The sequence below is a fragment of the Colobus angolensis genome, unplaced genomic scaffold (genome assembly GCF_000951035.1).
Source record: "Colobus angolensis palliatus isolate OR3802 unplaced genomic scaffold, Cang.pa_1.0 Scaffold326, whole genome shotgun sequence".
Lineage (NCBI taxonomy): Eukaryota > Metazoa > Chordata > Mammalia > Primates > Cercopithecidae > Colobus > Colobus angolensis.
In genome coordinates this window covers 298,033-316,037 of record NW_012116555.1, presented here as the reverse complement: position 1 = coordinate 316,037, position 18,005 = coordinate 298,033, and the positions used below count along the sequence as shown (strand labels likewise).

General features: G+C 35.8%; 1 protein-coding gene across 1 annotated transcript in view; it reads right to left on the bottom strand.

Moving 5' to 3' along the window:
- Window positions 1–10,949: 10,949 nt before the first annotated feature.
- Window positions 10,950–18,005, bottom strand: part of HYAL4 (hyaluronoglucosaminidase 4) — a 41,120-nt gene continuing 34,064 nt past the window's right edge. Inside the window, exons 4-5 of the mRNA XM_011951742.1 lie at window positions 13,590–13,679; window positions 10,950–11,672 (exon numbers count right to left, since the gene is read on the bottom strand). Of these exons, the coding sequence (XP_011807132.1) occupies window positions 11,262–11,672; window positions 13,590–13,679 (501 nt within the window). The 3' untranslated portion in view covers window positions 10,950–11,261. The remainder of the gene's footprint in view (window positions 11,673–13,589; window positions 13,680–18,005) is intronic.

Sequence of the window (18,005 nt, the reverse complement as noted above, 5' to 3'; positions counted from 1 at the left end):
ATCAAACCAATTTTTAAATAAATATTTCTTATCCCAAGTTAAAGCACTTACATTTCCAAGTGACAGATCCCTTTACGGGCAATCAAACCCAGGCCATTGTGGTAAAAACATAGCATTTTAACAACAAGAATACAAGATGGAATGTCCTTCACTGCAAACTTTTCAGGGAATTCAAGGAAGTCAGTTTGAGTGTGCAAAATATTTTAACTTTGTTTTCAATCTGATTTCTGCTTTGTTTCTCTTTTTTATCAACCCTGACAAGGGAATTTTTTAGGCCATATTCCTTTTCTATCTTTTCATAGGTACCAATAGGATAACTGTTTAAGACAAGAGTTCTCTAAAAAGTTTTCTCTTAAATATAGACAATTTACTTATTTCATAAGTAAGCTAGTTCTCATACTCCCTTCCCCAAACCCCACCTGTTAACCCAATTTTGGGAGGGAGAGAGACAAATACTCTTACTACTGTTGTTTGATCTGGCACCACAGGTAGCTATGTGAGATAACTTACTTGGTTTAAAAAAAAAAAAAATTCTTACCTTTCTTTTCTGGCTTTTTGTCAATTGTTCCAAGATCCCATTCATAGCCTTCAGAATGAACAGAGTGATTTGTTACTCCATGTACAGTACCAAACTGTAAGGATGAAAGACAAACTTTCCTTTTGCCCTCTGAAAGTTTACTGAAAATTACCTGACAAAAGACAGGAGGAGAAAAGGCATACACATTTTATTAACATGCAGGGGGTGGGAGGGGTGGTCAGAGTGATTACCCTAACCCCCAAATGGGGTACAGAAGTTTATTTACCTTTTTCATAAGGGAGAAAGGAAGTGGGAAATATAGACAATTCTTTTGAGGGGTAGTACATGATAATTAGGGAGAATGAATGAACTAGGGAGACAAATTAATTTCTAATGATTCTCTTCAGAATTTGAATGAGTCCAAGAGGCAGAAATTATCTTGTGAAAAAGTCCGTTCAGTTGTGGTTGCATTCCTCAGTCTTCTTTTCTGCAATAGATAATGAGATTTCAGGGAGAGGATAGAAGGTAATTGTGTTTCTTTTGGTAATAAGCTTTCTTGGTCAGATAAGGAAATTCCAGTCAAGAATTCTTCCCTGTACTTGGGGTTGGGGGAGGAACAAGATAATGTTAGAAGGATCTTAATTCTGAGGCTTATTTCTGAGGCCTTTTAATTTGCAAAAGCATTCAATATGCCCAAGCACCATATTTTGAGGAATTGTTTTCTGCACCCCAATGGTAGCATGCTTCTATGTGTCATTCCTTTTTAGGCAAACAATATTCCATTGTATGAAGATACTACATTTTCTTTATCCATTCATCAGTTGATGAGCATTTGGGTTGTTCTCACCTTTTCATTATTATGAATAATGCTACTATAAGCATTTATGTACAAGTTTCTGTATGGACATGTATTTTCATTTACCTTGGGTATATACCTAAGGGTGAAAAGGCTAGTGATGCAGGATTTTTTTGCTCCTCAGTTCAGCTAAAATCCTAGTGATGCAGGATTTTTTTGCTCCTCAGTTCAGCTAAAATCCTAGTGATGCAGGATTTTTTTGCTCCTCAGTTCAGCTAAAATCCAGGCTCTTGACTCACGACCAGGAAAAATTAGATATAAAGACACGCTGAAGGGTGAGGAGGGCAGATGTATTAAGCAAAAAGAAAGTCCACAGCAAAGAAAGAAGGAGTCCTGCCAACAGGCTCCCAACTCACAGAGTGAATACCAGGCACCACCCCATTTTTCCAGGGTGCATGCGGGCCCCTAGTCTGCTTCGGACATGCCCAGGTAAGACCCTGTGTAGGTTCCTTTAACTGCCTCTTGCATCTATCACTAGGTTATATGGCAACTCTATGTTTAACTATTAAAGGAGCTACCAGGAAGTTCAACCAAGCAGCTGTGCCATTTTACATTCAACCAGCAGCGTATGAAGATTCTCATTTCTCCATATCTTTGTCAACACTTTTTATCTGACTTTCGAATTATAGCCAATCTCGTGGATATGAAATGGTGTGTCATTGTATAATAGAAGGTTTTTTAAATTGACACATAATAGAGGTACATATTTTTAGAGTACATGTGATATTTTCCTGCATATAATGTGTAAAAATCAAATCAACGTAATTGGGGTATCCATCATCTTGAACATTTATCTTTTCTTTATGCTGGAAACATTCAAATTCTTCTCTTCTAGCTACTTTGAAATATACAATAGGTTATTGTTAACTGAAGTCTTTCTTTTTAATTCCCTAAGAACTAATGATATTTAGTATTTTTTAATGTATTTATTGGTAATTTATTTATTTTCTTTGGTAAATGTTGATTCAACTCCTTGGCCCATTTTTTAATTGGGTTTGTTTTATTGAGATTTAAGTATGCTTTATATTCTAGACACAACTCTCTTGTTAGATACAAGATTTTGCAAAACTTTTCTCCCATTCTGTGGATTGTCTTCACTTTCTTCATGGTGCCCTTTGAAGCACAAACGTTTTAAATCGACGAAGTTCAGTCTATCTATTTGTAGTTGTTGTTCTTCATGGTTTTGGTGTCATGTTTATGAATCCATTGCCAAATAAAGGTCATGGAGATTTATCCCAATGTTTTATTCTAAGAGTTTTATAATTTTGCTCTTACATTTAGGTCTTTGATCTGTTTTGAGTAACTTTTTGTATAAGGTGTGAGGTAGGAGTTCAAATTCCTTCTTCTGCATGTGGCTATCCAGTTCTTCCAAGCCCATTTATAGAAAAGACTATGCTTTTCTTCACCTAATGGTCTTGATACTCAACAAAAATCAGTTAACCATAGACAAATGGGTTTATTTCTGAACTCTCAATAGAAACTTCATAATTCTATTCCTTGGTTTATATATTTATCCTTAGGCTTCACTTACTTGATTGAAGTTTCTTGGTAGTAAGTTTTGAAATTCAGAAGTTTGAGACCTCAAACTGTATTCTTTTTTGTCAAGATTGTTTCAGCTATTCTGTATTCCTTGAAATTTCATCTGAATCTTAGAGTCAGTTTGTCAATTTCTGCAGAAAATCCAGGGATGATTCTGAATAGGGATTCTGTTGAATCTCTAGGTCAATTTGAAAAGTATTGTGATCTTATCAATACTAAACCTTTAGATCCATGAACAGATGTTTTTCCATTTATTTATCTTCATTAATTTTTTCAACAATGTTTTGTAGTTTTCACAATATAATTTTAGCATTCATTTTGTTAAATTTATTTCTAAATTTTTTATTTGTTTTGATGCTATTATAAATAAAATTGGCTTTTTAGTATTATTTCAGATGGCTCACAATTTATCTTTAAATATTGACCTTTATCCTGAAGCCCTACTATAATTATTTATTAATTCTAATAGCTTCTAAATTCCTTAGGATTTTCTGTATATAAAATCATGTCATCTGCAAATAGAGATCATTTTACTTCTTCCTTTTCAATCTGAATGTCTTTTACTCGTTTTCCTTGCCCTGGCTAGAACTCCCAATATCATGTCAAATACAAGGGCAAAAGCAGACATCTTGGTGGGTTTTTTTCCTACTGTTAGTGGGATGGCAACCAGTCTTTCACCACTAAATATGACACTAGCTATGGGTTTTTGTTGGTTCCTTTTATCAGATTGAGGGAGTTCTATCCTTTTTCTTGTCTTTGAGTGTTCTTATCAGGAAAGGGAGTTGGATTTTGTTAAATGCCTTTTCTGCATCTACTGAAATTATCATATCGTTTTTGTCCTTTGTTCTATTGATATGATGTACTATATTAACAATTGATTTTTAAATGACAAACCACTTGCATTCCTGTGATAAACTCCACTTGATCATGTTATGTAATTCTTTTTAAATGTTGCTAAGTGTAGTTGGCTAGTATTTTGTTGAGGAGTATTCCATGTGTACTCATAAAATACATTGGTCTATAATTATTTTGTAATGCTTGTGTCTGGTTTTTGTATTAGTGTTATATTGGTTTTACAGAATAAGTTGAAAAATGGTCCTCCCTCATATATTTTAAAAGATTTTCTTTTTAAATGGTATTAATTTTTCTTTAAATGTTTGGTAGAATTCACCAGTGAAAACATCTGGGCATGAGCTTTTCTTTCTATATAGTTTTGTTTGTTTTGCTTTATTTTGCTTTTACATATTCAATCTCTTATTTATTCCATGTCTATGGAGATTGCCTTATTAAGTGTGTTTTATAATAATAGCTTGTGTCTTTCTAGGTATTTGTCCATTTCATCTAAGTTATCTAACTTATTGGCATACAAATATTCATAATATTCCTTCATAATTCTTTATTTTTCTGTAAGAGAAGGGGCAATATCTTCTCTTTCATTTATTTTCTTTTTCTTTCCTTTTCTTTCTTTCTTTTTTTTTTTTTTTTTCTAAAACAGGCTCTCACTCTTTCACCCAGATGGGAGTGCAGTGGTGTGATCATGTTTCACTGCAGCCTCGACCTCCCAGGCTCAAGCAATCAATCCTCCCACCTCAACCTCCTAAGTAGCTCAGACTACAGATGTGCATACCATGCCTGGTTAATTTTTTTATTTTTTGTAGAGACGGGACCTCCCTGTGTTACCCAGCTTCATCTTGAACTCCTGAGCTCAAGTGATCCTCACACCTCGGCCTTCCAAAATTCTGAAATTACAGGCATAAGTCACTGTGCTGGCCCTTCTTTCATTTCTAATTCTTGTAATTTGAGTCTTCTTTTTCCCATGTCAGTCTGGTTAAAGGTTTCTGTTTTAACTTTTCAAAGAACTAGCTTTTGTTTTCCTTGATTTTCTCTATTTTTTTTTAAATTCTCTATTTCATTAAGTTCCACTCTGATCTTTGTTATTTTTTTCCTTTTATTAATACTTGCTTTAAGTTTAGCTTACTTTCCTTTTTCCATTGTCTTATAGTGAAAAGTTAGATTATTCATTTGAGATCTTGTTTGTAAAATATGAATATTTATAGCTATAAATTTTCCTCTCAGCACTACTTAAGCAGCATTGCACAAGTTTTCATATGTTGTGTCTTGATTTTTATTTGTCTTGAAGTATTTTCCAATTTCTCTTGGGATATATCTTTGACCCATTGATTATTTAGGAGTGTGTTGTTCAATTTTCACATGTTTGTGAATTTCCCAAATTAATTTATGCTATTTATTTCTAACATCATTCCACTGTGACTGAACATACTTTAGATTACTTCTATACTTTTAAATTTATTGAGATTTGTTTTATAGTCTAGTATTCGGTTTGTTTTTGAGAATGTTCTATGTGTACTTGAGAAGAATGCATATTCTTTTTTTATTTGGGTGGAATTTTCTATAGATGGCTGTTACATCAATTTTGTTTAAAATGTTGAAGTATTTTGTTTTCTAGTTATCTTCTGCCTAGCCATTCTGTTCATTATTTAAGTCTCAAACTATGATTGTTGAATTGTATATTTCTCCCTTCATTTCTGTGAGTATTGCTTCATATATTCTGGTTATCTGATGTTAGGTGTACATATGCTTATAATTGTTATATCTTTCTGATAGATTGATTATTTTTGAGGGCTTTGGCCTATGAGGGTATAGCAAAATTTATAGTATTATCCTGTCTGCAGTGGTCTTATTCAACTTTTTCATTATTTAGTTCCTTAAGAGGAAGTAAACATCTATTTTCATTCAAACATGCAATCTCCTTTGAAACTGAAGCCATTATAAGGAATAAATTGGCATTTTGTTCCGCAAAGAAAACTAAAAAATAAGACAACGCTTTGATCTTGAATATAGAAAGCAATGAAGTTAATTATTTTGGTATACTGATTACGATCGTTTTAGTAATAAATGAGTCTGGTTTTTCTGTGCAAATCTGTGATACATTAATATCTTATTAAATGGTAAAGTCAACTGAAAATGCTAGTTAACAATCATAACATTAGGAAAAAATAGAAGCAGAAAATCTCTGCTGATGTGGTACCATTAGATGAAGTTTTATATCTTAAAAAAAAAAAAAATATGGTTGATCAGAACTATCTCTTACATCAAGAAACAAAGTAAATGCTTGATAATATGCTCAACTCAATTATCCAGTTTTTCTAATTCCTGCACATATTTCAATAATGAATGTCACATTTATAAATCATTTTGGAAAGTACATATTCTGAGTAATGAGAAGTTGATAGTTTAAGGTTATCTCCACATATTGTCTATTGTAAATAGTACTTCAATGAACACAGGAAGACTTTTATCTCTTTGAGATCCTGATTTCAATTCTTTTAGGTAAATACTCAGAAGTAGTATTGCTAGATCATATGGTAGTTCTATTTTTAATTTTTTTAGGAACTTCCATACTGTTTACTCTAGTGGCTGCCCCGTTTTTCGTTCTCACCAACAACAAGCAAGGCCCCCAATTTCCCCACATTCTTGGCAACACTTGTTGTCTTTTCTGGATAGCAATAAATTTGACAGCAGAAAATTAATTTTCTTGGTGGATTAGTCTGCATTCTCCAGAGAAACAAAACCAATATGATGTGTGCATGTGTGTGTGTGTTTGTCAGAGAGAAAGAAAGAGAGAGAGAGAAATTTACTCTAATAAATTGGTTCACAGTTATGGAGGCTGAGAAGTTCCAAGGTCTGTAGTTGGAAAGCTGGAGGTTCAGGAGACTCGATTATATAGTTCAAGTCTGACTCTACAGGACTGAGGATGAGGTGAGCTGATGGCATAATTTCAGTTTGTGCCTGAGTCTGAAAACAAGAAAAGACCAACGTCCCAGCTCAAACACAGAGCATAAGTCTCCCTTACACTGCCTTTATTTGGGCCTTCAACAGATTGGATGAGGCCCACCACACTGGGGAGGACAATGTGCTTTACTCAGTCTTCTGGTTCAAATGTTAACCTCATTCCAAAATGCCCTCATAGACACACTCAGAATAAACACAGTCTATGGCTCAGTCAAGTTGACATATACAATTAACCACTATACTAGGTGTCTTAGTGGAACAGAATGCAGAATGCACTAAGTAGTCCCAATGATAACCCAAGAACTTTTATTTTCCAGAAACAGAGAGCAAAATCCCCCATTTTAAGTTTGTACAATTAAAGTGATACTAGAAATAAAAGATTGATAGCTCCTGGGCCCTCAGAAGGGAACAAAGTGTCCAGTTCATATATGAATTTTCAGTAACATTCAAATTTTTCCAAGTTCTTAAGATCGGCATTAAATACAAAAGTGACAGTGTCTGTATGTATTTAGTTCTCTGGTAGGAACAAAAACCATAATACTAACATTCACTTTTGTACAAAATTAATTTTTCCAGTTATTAATTCTTTATTATATAGGTTTATAATTATAATACTGTAACAGATCTGTTGTTCAAGGTTTAGAATAAGCAAAATCTCAAAAACAATGAATGACAGCACCATATATTATTTTATATTTGTTGTGCGTGGCTTCAAATGGCATTTCCTGGTTTCCTTTACGTGATGAAATTATCATTTCCTTGAATCATTTATGGCTTTTTATCTGTAATAGAATTTCAAACTCAGTACATTCATAAGATCCTTAGAATTTCAGGGCCAGTACATGCTTAAGAAACTTTAGTTTAGCTATCTCCAGGAAGTCTTTCTAAATTGTGACCGAAAATACATTCCTAATATCTGAGATCATGAGTTTTTCTCAGTATGATTAGAAGGCAGTCAAAATAAAGTCTAAACAAGATAATTTTTAGACATCTTTTGAGATCAGCATATAGATGTTATTCCTCATTTCTTTGTAAAATTGAATACTACCCCAATATGCAGATGTACTATAATTTAGCAAGCTCCATGTTGACATACATATGGATTCCTTCTCCATTTTTTTTTTCCTCTTTGTTGATAAATTCAAGTTGTTTGTCCTGTGGAATTCCCTAGGATCTAAATTTTGATGATGTCATCTCTAACTTCTTGTTTAGCATTTTCCCTTATTCTTTATGTTTCTTGAGTTAGTAGATAGATTTTTTTTTCCCAAACCATACTGAAAACGTTGGAAGTAGCTATATTTTAGAGGTCTGATCAAATTTCAGCTTGATTTCTGAAAGGATTATTCTTAGTTAATGTTTCATACTTCAACTAGGTGGTATATAATTGTCTGGTTGACTCTTTTTTGTGATTTTAGCAACTATTGAGGATCAATGCCTCTATCCATTAATTAGAAGTTACAAAATTGTTCTATTCTAATTACATCATACTTTCCCCATTTATTGGCTTGAATAAAAAGAAACTTACTCTCTTTCACTATTTGGTTACGTTCAGGTATAGATTATGTAGGAAATGCAGAATAAATGATTGATTATCAGTTTTCAGAGTAATGAGTTGTTCAAAAGTGGACAATGAAAAATTTTGGGTTTTTTTTTTAGTATCATTTTGACTTCATGGATTTAAATATATCTGATGTATTTCAACCCGTTGTAGTTAATATTTCTTCAGTGATTTTCAAATTTCACATGTTTGACAGTGGGAGGCTGTTTAAGTTGACTCAAGGGTGCTTTTGATACAATCCTAGTAATCCTTGATAGCTTCTTTGTTTTATGTTATAACAAGAGATTCCAGACTCATCTTGAGCAATTCCTGTCTTAGATAGGCCTGGAATCAGACATTTTCCTAAGAGGCCCTGGTTTCTTTATGAATAAATAAAATTTAGACACTTAAGAGTATTTCAGATGGGTGCATTGCTAGTAGATGAGTTAATTTAACAGTTTTTCTTCCACAGGGTCAAAAAAAGCACTGACTGCCTGATACCAGAATCACTATATTTGTGAATTATATTTCTCTGTAAATTGGTTTTTAAAAAGTACAAATAAGTCTTCTATAGTTTCTGCTGAGATCTGATGGAAAGAAAACTAGTTGAAGTTTCAAAAGTAAAGGTTTAAAGCCTGGGAACTTCTGTGTGATATTAAGTAAGTCATTTCACTATTCTGAGTCACACATAATTTCTTGTACTTCAAAATAGAAATATTACCTATCACAGCTTTTATGAGAACCAGTATTGAAAGTACTTCATAATAACAGCTAACATTTCCTAGAATGTTTTACATGCCAGCTTTTGTGCTATGTTACCTAGTTTATATCATTAAATCCGTAAAAAAGGACAAAAATTATTTATTATTATTATTATTAATTATCTCCCTTTTATAAGGGAGAGCACCAAAGATTACAGGGACTGGTATCTTGCTGTTTCTATACAGGAAATTTACAATGATCCCAAGAAGCCGAGATCGTCATGCAGAGTAGGAGGTAGATTTCCTATCCAGGAGCAGTGAGCCAAATTAAATACACAGGTAATCTACAGCTGCAAAATGTGAGAAATGATTGAACATAACCAGTAGTAGCAGACCAAATTAAGAAAAATGTTTAAATGCATTAAATTTATGCTTAAAATTAGAACAAGTATATTTGGATTCAATTACAAGAAGAGGAAGACAAAGTTATGATAGAAAGAAAACTCAGCAACTGGGATAACAAACTGGGCTCTTTTACAAACTCGCCATTTGAATTTGTCAAGAGATTTATTCTCTCCAGGTCTCAATTCTTCACAGGGGAATGAGGATATATGATTGTACAAGCTAATCTGTTAGGATAAAAATAGAACATTAATGCTTGCGGAGAACTTTGCAATAACTCACTTTTGATGTGCAGAGTTAAAAAAAAATTACAACGTATTTATAGGTTCTACTGATTCAGGTTTCTGAATCACTCGTTAATTCCTTCATTTAACGATACTTGTTGAAGACCTACTGAGGTCTGAGCAGAGACTCAGAGTTGAAAAGAACGCACCTGGATTTCAAATGTTTCACAGAAAAACAGAGGTGAAGAAGGAGGTTCAATCAACTATAATTCCTTCTACAGCAGCGTCATATTTATTTTGAGTTTACCTTTCAAGTAGATTGTCTCTGGAAGAAGGAAGTCCTACCAATTAAGCATGACTCTCAAGAGAACAACACAATGTGTATAAGTGATTTTAAACAGAACATAGCATCAAGAAGTGAAAATTGCCCAAGACCCTATTTTATCCTGCACTTTTCCGTTACTTTGGTAGTCAAGAGTTGGTTGAGGCTGGGTGCAGTGGCTCACACCTACAATCCCGGAACTTGGGAGGCTGAGCAAGAGGATCTCTTGAGCCTAGAAGTCTGAGACTGACCTGAATAACAAAACAAGACCCCATCACTACAAAAAAATAAAATAAAATAAAATCAGTTGAGGATCAATAGCAGAGTCCAAGTATGTAAGGGGTATGTTATTCCATTTACTCCTCAGAATAATTAATTGAGGTAGGAGTTATATTACTGAATTTCAGATAACAAAACAGGGACTGTAGGTAACTTTCCCAAGGTCACACAATCAGATACGTAGTGAAACCATGATTCAAATTAGATGCAAAATGACTCTGAATTCACTATTCAAAAGTCATATATGGGAAGGGGAAAGCAAAAATATCTAACATTTCGCATAGGCCTCCTTTTCAATAGCACTTCTGGGCCCCTTAAATGTCACTTTTTCTACATAATGATTTTTGCTCGCAAAAGTCACCAACTGCATTTTTACTAATATGGCTCCAGCTTCCAGATCTACAGCAGTGTCAGCGTAGGTCAACATGAATATTATCACAAAGCCTTCACAGTATTCAGACTGCCACGGTCTGTGAAGGAAGGACTCAAAGTGCCATCTTAGAATTGGTGCTTTGCAAGTTGGGAGTGACTCCCCCTTACCTCAGTCTCTGGCCCCTCATGAGAAGCCGTGCCAGGAATGGTTCTGCACTCAATGAGTCCAGGTGGGAAATAGAAACCTAGTGTGAACCCGAGGCTAGAATAGAAACTGCAGTTAGTCCTCTTCAGTGGACCAGTTGACCAGGTGACCCCTTCTGTTAAATCAGATGATTACTTAGTAATGTGTCCTTAAATAAATTGCCAACTTGAAAAAAAGTCTTTGAAATGAATAATTTAATATTTTATATATAATTTTATGTATGTACATTCATGTAAAGACTAAATTATACTAGTTTTAGTTTAAATGCAACTTAAATATTCCAATAAAGAGGAAGTGTACATTGACTTTACTCCAGACCTGATTTCCTAGCCAGATTGGAGGCAAATAAAATAATACGTTTCTTTTTATGTTAAGTGACATACATAATGTCTACTTATAACACCTCTCAATAGAATTCATAAGAGAAAAAAATTGTCGTAAGTTACATTCTTCTTTAAATGACTACGCTAGAGACCCCAAAATTTCCTTTAAACTCAATTGTCTCGCAAATGAATGCTTCGATAACTTGCTAAAAGCAGTAGACAAAGTGTCATTAGAGAACTAGGAGAAGGGGAAACCCCAGAACAGCCATCAGCCATCTTTACTTCTCTGCAATCAGCTCCTTCATATCCCTGATAACAATGACAGGAAAATGTATCTGCCATCACTGCCAGGTCTGTATCAGATGCTCTTCCTTTCACAGTAAATTCCCCATCCTCAGAGGCCTCTATGTGGTAACTTGCAGGGTTCAGGTGAAGGTAAGTGGGTGAGTTCCACATCTTCCTTATGCACCTCCCATTGTTCCTGCAGAGGTGAAAGCTGCATACCTCAGCAGCTCTGGTCACATTGGCTATGTAGCTCCCTAAATCAGAACTCACAAACTGCTTCACCTTTGTACAGTTGGCCTAGAAATGTGGAAAGAAATTGATTTTAGTGTTTCTCCCTGATAGAAATGTAGAAAGAAATCAATTTTAGTGTTTCTCGCTGGTACTGATAGAATTAGAGCTTCTAGAACAGTTCTTTGGTCTTGATTAAAACATAATGGCTTGGTTCCAGTTGTTGAACTTGTAGGCTCCTGGGCACTATAACAAGGATCCCAAATCAGAAAGGAGAGAGGTCTGAGGGGAGGGAGATGGATACTATGTTACAGTCAGGTTAAGCAACTGAACTTGCAAATGGCCCCCAGAATCAGCACATGGGACCTTGCCTTTCTCTAATTTACATTCTTTTTTTCTTCCTTCTAGCTCCCAAGTTAATGAGTATAAAAGGAAAAGGAACAAACCCAAATTAGGAATGTACCAGAACTGCTGCCCTCAGGCTACCATTCAGGTATGTGGGGCCTTCCGTGGTTGTGTTACAGCTTGAATCACAGTCCATCATTTATTGTCAAATCATCTTATTCCACCATTCCACCGAGTATTATAGCCTTCTGGACTTTCCTGTTAATTTCCATCAACTGTCCTGGGTTCTGTACTTCTAATACAATTCAAACACAGGAAAGTCTATATGGCTGACTAGGTAACTTTTGTGTATATGGTTCCTATTACCTGTTCTAAACAGAGGCCACCTGTGTGCACCCACCTTCCTGATGAAGCTCTTCTGATGAGCCACCAAGGGGCTGGGGTGGAAATATCACACCTGGAAAGTCAGGAATTAATCCTCTGAGTTTCTTCCTAATTCTCATATGTGGGCGTAGGCATAAACAGTTTCATGAACATTATCTCAGTAGCAACAAATTGAGACTGTGAAATTCTAAGAATAATATCAGATCATCACGGACTTGCAAAAACCTCAATTTAGCAAAAAGTGTCAAGGGTACCAGTATTCAAGGTAAAATGCATTACACTATAGAAATATAAACAAACCACATCTGGAAATATGGAAGAAATTGTAATTAATGTGGATTGGGGAAAACTAAGAATCTTTCCTGAAGTAAAAAATATATCTCAGCTGAGAGAAATTTGAAGAGCCATATAAATCTTTTTATTTTTCTTTTTTTTTGAAATGGAGTCTCACTCTTTCATCCAGGCTCAAGTGCGATGGCATCATCTTGGCTCACTGCAACCTCTGCCTCCCGGCTTCAAGCCATTCTCCTGCCTCAGCCTCCCAAGCAGCTGGGATTACAGGCATATGTCATCACACTCGCCTAATTTTTATATTTCTAGTAGAGATTGGCTTTCTCCATGTCAGTCAGGCTGGTCTCGAACTCCTGGCCTGAAGTGATTCCACCTCCCAAAGTGCAGGAATTACAGGTCTGAGACACCGTGCCCAGCCATAAACCTTATTTTAAGTGCTGTTAATTTTTAGCTGATTTCTCTGTAGAGAAAAAATAACTTCACTGTGGAGAATTAAAAAGTTACCACCTGTTTCTACCTCTCAAAATAGTATATAACACATTTTCTATAGTCGTTAAAATGCAAGGTGTCCATCATCAAACTGTGGCTAATGCCAACTCTACCACTAACTATCCTAAATAGCTGTTATCCTGGTTGGTTTCCTCTCTAGTTTCACCATCTGTAAATGAGGACGATGGTCACTACCTCATAGGACCAGGAAGTGAGCAAATCCGACTCAAAAAATCTCTTAGCACAACCTTAGTGTATCATAAATATTCATCAAATATCAGTGTTATGATTACCATCTTTATAAAAGTTAACAATATTTTTTAGCCTTTTCTATGTATCAGGCACTGATTTGGAATATTTATTCTAAAGCTGGTTTGCTATGGAAGTCATGAGAGCTTTATTAGAGTAAGTTCTCCAAGAAAGCGGAGAAATACTTCTAAAAAAAACATTAAATATACCTTCAAGATACTGACTTACCTTGGATGAAGTTAAATTCATGTCTCCCCAAATAACAATGCCTGCAGCTCCCAAGGCAGCACTTTCTCCTATGGTGCTGACTAGATCTTGCTGGATTGAAGAGAGTAGAGTTCATTATTAATTTGAATGTAAAACAACCCACCTGGGGCCAGGCGCGGTGGCTCATGCCTGTAATCCCAGCACTTTGGGAGGCTGAGGCAGGCGGATCACAAGGTCAAGAGTTTGAGACCAGCATGGTCAATATGGTGAAACCCCGTCTCTACTAAAAATCAAACAAAAAAATCAGCCAGGCGTGGTGGTGGGTGCCTGTAATCCCAGCTACTCAGAGGCTGAGGCAGGAGAATCGTTTGAACCCAGGAGGTGGAGGTTGCAGTGAGCCGAGATCACACCATTGCACTCCAGCCTGGATGACAGGGCGAGACTCTGCCTCAAAAACAAAAAACAAAAAACCCACCAGGGATTAGGATTAGAGTCTGAGTTCAGTATAATAGGTCTGGTACTGAGCTCATATACTCCTTAGATACTATTTTCTATTTTCTTAGAGTGACACAAACGCTGAATAAACCAATGCTCAAAAATCACACTCTGTAACCATATGCAAAAACATAAAAATATTTTTAAAGAAAAACATATCTTGCCATGCAGGATGTTCTTTTGAAGACAATGAGTCTGTAAATGGTTATCAGAAATTATTTAATTGAAATAAATCAGGGGCACATACCCACATACCAGGTCATATGTATGTGTTCCGGAAAAAGAATCCAGAAGTTTTCCTTCTCCAAATGGGATCCTCTTAACCAGGTTCCTTTTCCATTTTGCAACATGCCCTGGTAACACTTCATCCTCACAGTTATTTGGATGGGTTTGTATCATTTCAATTCCAAGGCCAGGCAAAGAAGCAACGTTAAGGGCTTGCAGGCTCTGATTTGGTCCAGCTTTTATATTTGTCCCTGAAATTATGTGTGTTTAATTTCTAAGTATCTGGCCTAATGGGCTTTATTTATGACTCATCCAGTCATGGTAAAGTCGCTGGAATTTTCTGCAATATGGTTAAGATAGACAAAGGTAAGGTTTTAGCAGAGAGAATTTTGATTTTATAATCTTAAAGGGTTATTGTTTTAGTGTTTAAAGATTAACATGGATCTAGGCCGTTTTCTGGAGGAAATTAAGATTGGAATATATGTAGTTGGTTTCCTAGTTTGTTAAATTATAACACATTCCCCCAATCTTTAAGATACTAAGCATTCACCTTTTACTCCAAGGGTGAATTTCTACCAATTAAATGCTAGAAAATGTTATTAGGTGATTTGGTGGAAAACAAAAGCAGAACTGTAAATGCTATTTTGCCATTGGGCACTTAATATTAATACATGAGAGATAAATCTCTTTATCTGATACTTTTATTATCTAACACTCAAATTAAAGGTTTTACAAGATCAGATTTTAAAGTTTTTATTTGTTTGTTTGTTTGTTTCTGGGCAATTGTCTTGTGACTTTCAACAAGGAAAGAGATTTTGGTTTAAACTAATTTCCCTTTCAGGTTAACATCCATTTTCATTTCGTACGATTATAATATCTGCTGAACAGGTCATAGCTGACATGACAGGAAGGAGAGGCTCAAATGAGATAATATAAATGAAAGAATTTTGAAAACTGTCAATGGCACGATGAACAGGGACAGAGAAGGGGCCATCCCTGCAGTACCAAGACTGAAGACTCTGCTGAGTCCGTGTCCACTCCCTCTTTGGGCAAAGACATAAGGGAGCAGAACTCCTCACTCCCCTCACTTTGAAACTTCCCTGAATATGTTGTCATACAGTCACATGGTGTGATCAAGGCAGAAATCCCCAACAGCTCTCCTTTTGATTAAGGCATTGTCATCAAAGGAAAATAAAGACATAACATTTACATTTTATATTTATAGGTTATTGATCTATAGTAAGTATGTAAGTGGCAGATGTTTCTGGTGAAAAGCCACACACACCTTCTGAGGTTGCTGTCAGTTTCTTCCAAATTAGTTTTCAAATCAGTTTCTCACCAAATTAGTTCACTGTCACCTCGCAGAGAGCAGGGTGCTGAATGAATCACAAAGCAGCTATGTTTTGGGAATCAGAAAAGCATGGGCACTACCCAGCGAGGAAAGTCACAGATAAAAGTGCCTCTGGGTGCAGACTGGGACACCTGAAAGCTTGAGCCATGGGGATGTTGTCACATTGAGGAGAAAGAAAGGAACAAAGAAGATGTACTGAAAAGGAGCCTCCCAGGACCCAGTGTGGCACAGGGTGCTTTGCGCCTACACAGGATCCTCCGACCTGAATCATGGTTTCAGAAGCAGAGGGTAGGGCTACTCAGGTGATTCACTCAACACTTCCGTGTCAGTCCCTGACGCTTACCAGAGTGCATGTAAGCAAGGTGCCCACTGTGGGGAGCTGGAGCATGATTAATGAGCTGCCTTTGTGCCGTACCAGAGACAGAATGAATTAATGACAAGGATAAACATCTTTAAATCTATAGGCAAGGAAACTCCTCTTGTTAATTTTTAAAAGCATATCTCACAGATGGAACAGGAGGTCATTCTCTTAAGTGAACTAACTCAGAAACAGAAAGTAAAATATCACATGTTTTTACTGGTAAGTAGGAGCTAAACGATGAGTAAATATGGACATACAGAGTACAGTAATAGACACTGGAGACTCCAAAAGATAAAAGGGTGGAGGAGAGTGAGGGATAAGAAATGACCTGTCAGGTAAAATGTACACTTTTCAGGTGATGGGTACACTAGAAGCCCGGACTTCACTACCACTCAATATATCCATGAAACAAAACTGCACTTGTACCCCCTAAATGTTTACAAATGGAAAACTAATAATAAATAATAAATGTTTTAAAAGCACAGCATCAGATTATATCTAGGTTGCATTCATATGTAAATAATATAGGCAATCTTCTGGGTGAAATGAGGTTTGACTGCCTCTGTATTCCCCAAGCTATAGCTACTGCCTGAGATTCCACTCTGAAATATCCCATGTGTAAGTTTAAGGCTTTGATGGCTGTTAAAAAAGTAATAGCCATACCACATAGGTTTCTGTAGAACTTCAGGTTTTCATATGCATGTTCTCATTTGATTTTCATCATACTTTTGCTAGGTCAGTAGGGCAGGTAATATTGTCTCATTTTGTACATGAAGACACCAAATCCAGGGAAGTTAAGAGATTTGCCACTTACTAGTGAATCTTCTTTGTAATCTTAATTGTATGTGTGTGCATTTTAAAATTCAGACATTGTTGGGAAAATCAGAAGTGGAAGCCATTAATGGTCATTAAGAGTTTGATACAAATGAATATCAGGCTTTTTAAAAATTATGGGCAGGATTCTTCTAGGACTCACCCTTTTCATTCAACTGTCTCTAAGATTCACACATATTGAGATATGTTGTTGTAATTCATTCATTTTTACTACTTTGTTTAATTGAATTAAATATGTAAAAGTTCAAAAAAAAAGTTAAAAAAATAAATAAAAGTTAGATATTGAGCTTAAAAAAAAAAAATTATAGGTAGGGCCAGGCGCAGTGGCTCACGCCTGTAATCCTAGCACTTTGGGAGGCCAAGGCGGGTGGATCTCTTGAGATCAAGAGTTCAAAACCAGCCTGGCCAACACGGCAAAACCCCATCTCTACTAAAAACCCAAAAATTAGCTGGGCAGAGCGGCGCATGCATGTGATCCCAGCTACTCGGAGGCTGAGGCAGGAGAATCGCTTGAACCCAGGAGGCAGAGGTCACAGTGAGCCGAGATCATGCCACTGCACTCCAACCTGGACGACAGAGGGAAACTCAACTAAAAATAAATAAATAAATAAAAATAAAAATTATGGGCAGATTTTTAAAGTAAATAGGGTACAATGGTGGGTACACTTATAGTTTAAAACACTTGGAAATAGCTTGTCACTTGGAAAAAAAAGAGTGCAGAATGAGATGAAACCCAAACTGTTGCTCCTTTTTTCCTGAGAGGGAAAAGAGCATTTCCGAGGCTACAGCTACTAGAAAAAGAAGCTTATCCCAGGTTCACAGAATGTGCAGAATGTCCCAGTAGTCTAAATTCATCTTTTGAAATGAACATTTTGTCCCGTAGAGTCTATTGTTTCTTCTAAAAGTAAATTTATTATCACTAAAGAAGGGAACTTGGTTGAGTCAAATATAGAAAAGATGTTTTATAAAAGAAGCTGGTATTTAAATTTTGATTGAATTCCAGAGTCAACATTATTTTGCAAAGATTTAGATTACTTTCTTTCTTTTTTTTTTTGAGATTGAGTTTCACTCTGTTGCTCAGGCTGGAGTGCAGTGGCGCAATCTTGGCTCACTACAACCTCTGCCTCCCAGATTCAAGCAATTCTGTGTCTCAGACTCCCCAGTAGCTGGG